Raw genomic sequence first — 2,876 nt, 5'->3', positions numbered from 1 at the left:
TGGCTTAGTGAGGTCTGAAGGTAAAGCGAATGCGATTGTGTTCCTCTGCCACCTCAAATGCTGTAAAGATTCCACTTAATAAATACCTTCACTGGTGGAGCACCGCCACCTCCAGGGCGGAGGACACATGAGACCCAACGATGCTGTAAAAACCTGCACAGCAAATGCAGTTCCACCAGCCACCTCTCATTATAACAAAGAGATACTAGATAGACAACACAGAGCAGGAATCCAGCCAGGGCTTCAGGGCTGGATACAAACTCCAGGATTCACAGCCTGTGTGTCTGCCTATAAAGAAAATACAGCATCCTGGTTATCTCTGAGGGTGAACAGAACAGATGTCATGAAGATTAAGTACAGGCTACCACGCCTGTTGTCATCCTTGTGTGTTATTTTAGACTTTTGCCTTGGTAAATTCAACAGCTGGGAGCTAACCTGGCGATGTTAAAAACTGAGCAAGAAGCCTCTGTTATAAAAGCTGCTGTGAGGGAGGGAAAAAGAAGTTGTATGGTCAAGGGCATACCTGAGCTGCCTTCATTGGTAAAAAAACTGCTCTTCAGGTTTGGAAACATTTCCCAAGCAGGAGGACAGGCGATATCTAAAGCAAGCATACTACATACTCCATATCCAACTCATTAAAACAATTTAAACTGTTAAGAAAATCTCATGGTTTTATTGTGTAATGTAGCATTGAAACATCTGAACAAATCAATATCTGGGCTGTACAGGCTGCTGTTCTTTCATCTCTTTGGGTTATAGAGCATCTTGTCAGTACATAAACAACAACCTTTTGTATTATAAATTCTTTCCGAGGCATGCTGGTACAACACAAATTTCTCTTGTCAAATGCAGTTAAAGTCTAACTTCCAAACATCATGCACAAGAAACTCATCTAGTGACAATGTAAACTCAGCAGAAGGGCAGGTCACAAGTCTTGCTTGCTCACGCTCTGCAGTGCTGCAGGTTTGTGTATGATATTTGGAATGTTCCGTGAGTGTGAATAATACCAGTAAGAGGAGAGGAGGAAAAAAAAAACCCAAAAAGAAAAAAAAAAAACAAAAAAAAAACCAAAACCAAAAAGCACAGGTGCCTCGGGGTTGCCAGCTCAGCCAAAGTTGTGCAATGCTAGCCTGAACATGTCATTGGTGCAAACCCAGGCATCGTTGATGTTCTTTAATAGAAATATCTGGTGGAATCCCATGATCGGGTCTTCATCAGCCTGTGGAAAAAGAGGAAAAAAAGTTCAAAAAGCTCTTTTCTGAGAAATGTATTCTGAAACTCATCATAAGACAAAAGCTAACGTTAACCGTGATGTCACATACGGCAAGATACCCAGTACCTCAGGGGATGAACACAACCAGAGGTTCTGTTCTGAAGTGCTTTGCAGACAAACACCTGGGGCCCAATGATACAGAAATCCTGCAACAGCGTCTGAAGTTGGGGTTTTCTGGAAGACTTGCAGACATCTCATTCCAGCAGCTTCACAACACTGAGAGGAGCACACCTGCCTCAGTGCTGAATCACCAGTTTTCTTTGGGCCAAGCATAAAACAAGGTAGTTTGTAGCTGCTGTACTTTGGATAGATGACAGAAGGGAGTTTCTGTAGAAGGCAGTATCAACAATATTGCCTGAATGATCTTCGGAACTATCTAGGCTTTTGAAAGCATTCCTGGAGCACGTACCGCTGGCCAGTGACGCAGTACTTCCCACTGCCACTGTCCAGGAAGAGCTCGAAGGGAGTGAAGTGTTTGCTAGAGCTGCAAGGAGATACTGCGAGCAGAGGGAATCTTTGCAGCAGTACCCCAGCTCCTGCCTTTGACAATTCACCCAGGTGCACTAGTGTAGTGCCTGCACTGGATTTACTGTATTACTACAAAAGTAGAAAATAATGTTAGAGGGAGACTAGTTCTCCCACCTAATGTTCACCAGTCATGGCTTGAGACATCAAGCCTCAAAACGAGATAAATGACCCCCAAATCAGCTGGAAATCACACAATAGGATTTAATCTGAACAGTGCACAGGACCAAATTACAACACAATCTTCTGATATTGATCGTAGTGTATTCCATTCAGCATTTTTGGAGGATTTTAAGCTCTATTCTTTCAGCACACAACTATTCAGCTTCAGAAAAGGGGGGAAACACATTTTTAAAAAAGTGCCGAAAAGCAGCAGCCAGAGGAGCACATGACACAGACTGTCCAAATGCTGCATGTTTATTCTTACTGCTCTGCTGCTGTCCACCAAGAACAGCAAATGGAAAGGTTGAAGAGCAGAGCAGACTACAAAATAAACACACACAAAAAAAAGATCTTTAAAGTAGTAGTCATGTAAGTGATAAATTGACTGTGAAACAAGTCAGCTTTGAGGACCAGCTTGCTAAGGACACCACTGATATCACAGAACAGCAAGGCTGCCAGAGCACTGGGAGGATCAAGTGCATGTAAAGCAGCAGCATCCAGATCTGAAACCACTGCAAGGATTTCACAGTGACAACTGCCTAGGAAATAAAACGGTGTAAGACGAAGTGCGGTTTCAGTAAGTGTGTGCTAATTTACAGAAGAAAACCAGAAAGGGCCCTAGATTAGCCCCTGCCTCTCAGGAAAGTGATACTGAAATCATAATGGACAGGTTTTTTTGGGGTTTTTTGTTTTGTTTTAAACTAGCTGGGAGCTCAAAAGCTATCAAGGCAAGCACAGCGTTAGCAGTTACTAGGGAAGGAAGAGAGAACCAAAACCCATAAGCAAGCAACTTTTTAAATGCACAGAGAGCACCCACATATCAAATCCTGCATGCATTGCTTATAATTTAAAAAAATTAATATGATACAATAAGAAAAGGCCAGAGAAGGATAAGAAAGATAATCCAGCTCCAGGA

At 42.6% G+C, this 2,876-nt stretch overlaps 1 protein-coding gene across 1 annotated transcript in view; it reads right to left on the bottom strand.

Annotated features, from left to right (window-relative positions):
• Positions 1 to 648: 648 nt before the first annotated feature.
• NUTF2 (nuclear transport factor 2) overlaps positions 649 to 2,876 on the bottom strand; it is a 15,510-nt gene continuing 13,282 nt past the window's right edge. Inside the window, exon 4 of the mRNA XM_010079870.1 lies at positions 649 to 1,219. Within this exon, the coding sequence (XP_010078172.1) occupies positions 1,106 to 1,219 (114 nt within the window). The 3' untranslated portion in view covers positions 649 to 1,105. The remainder of the gene's footprint in view (positions 1,220 to 2,876) is intronic.

The sequence above is a fragment of the Pterocles gutturalis genome, unplaced genomic scaffold (genome assembly GCF_000699245.1).
Source record: "Pterocles gutturalis isolate BGI_N339 unplaced genomic scaffold, ASM69924v1 scaffold31574, whole genome shotgun sequence".
Classification (NCBI taxonomy): Eukaryota; Metazoa; Chordata; class Aves; order Pterocliformes; family Pteroclidae; genus Pterocles; species Pterocles gutturalis.
The sequence above is the reverse complement of the archived record's forward strand: the minus strand, read 5'-3'. Positions and strand labels throughout refer to the sequence as shown.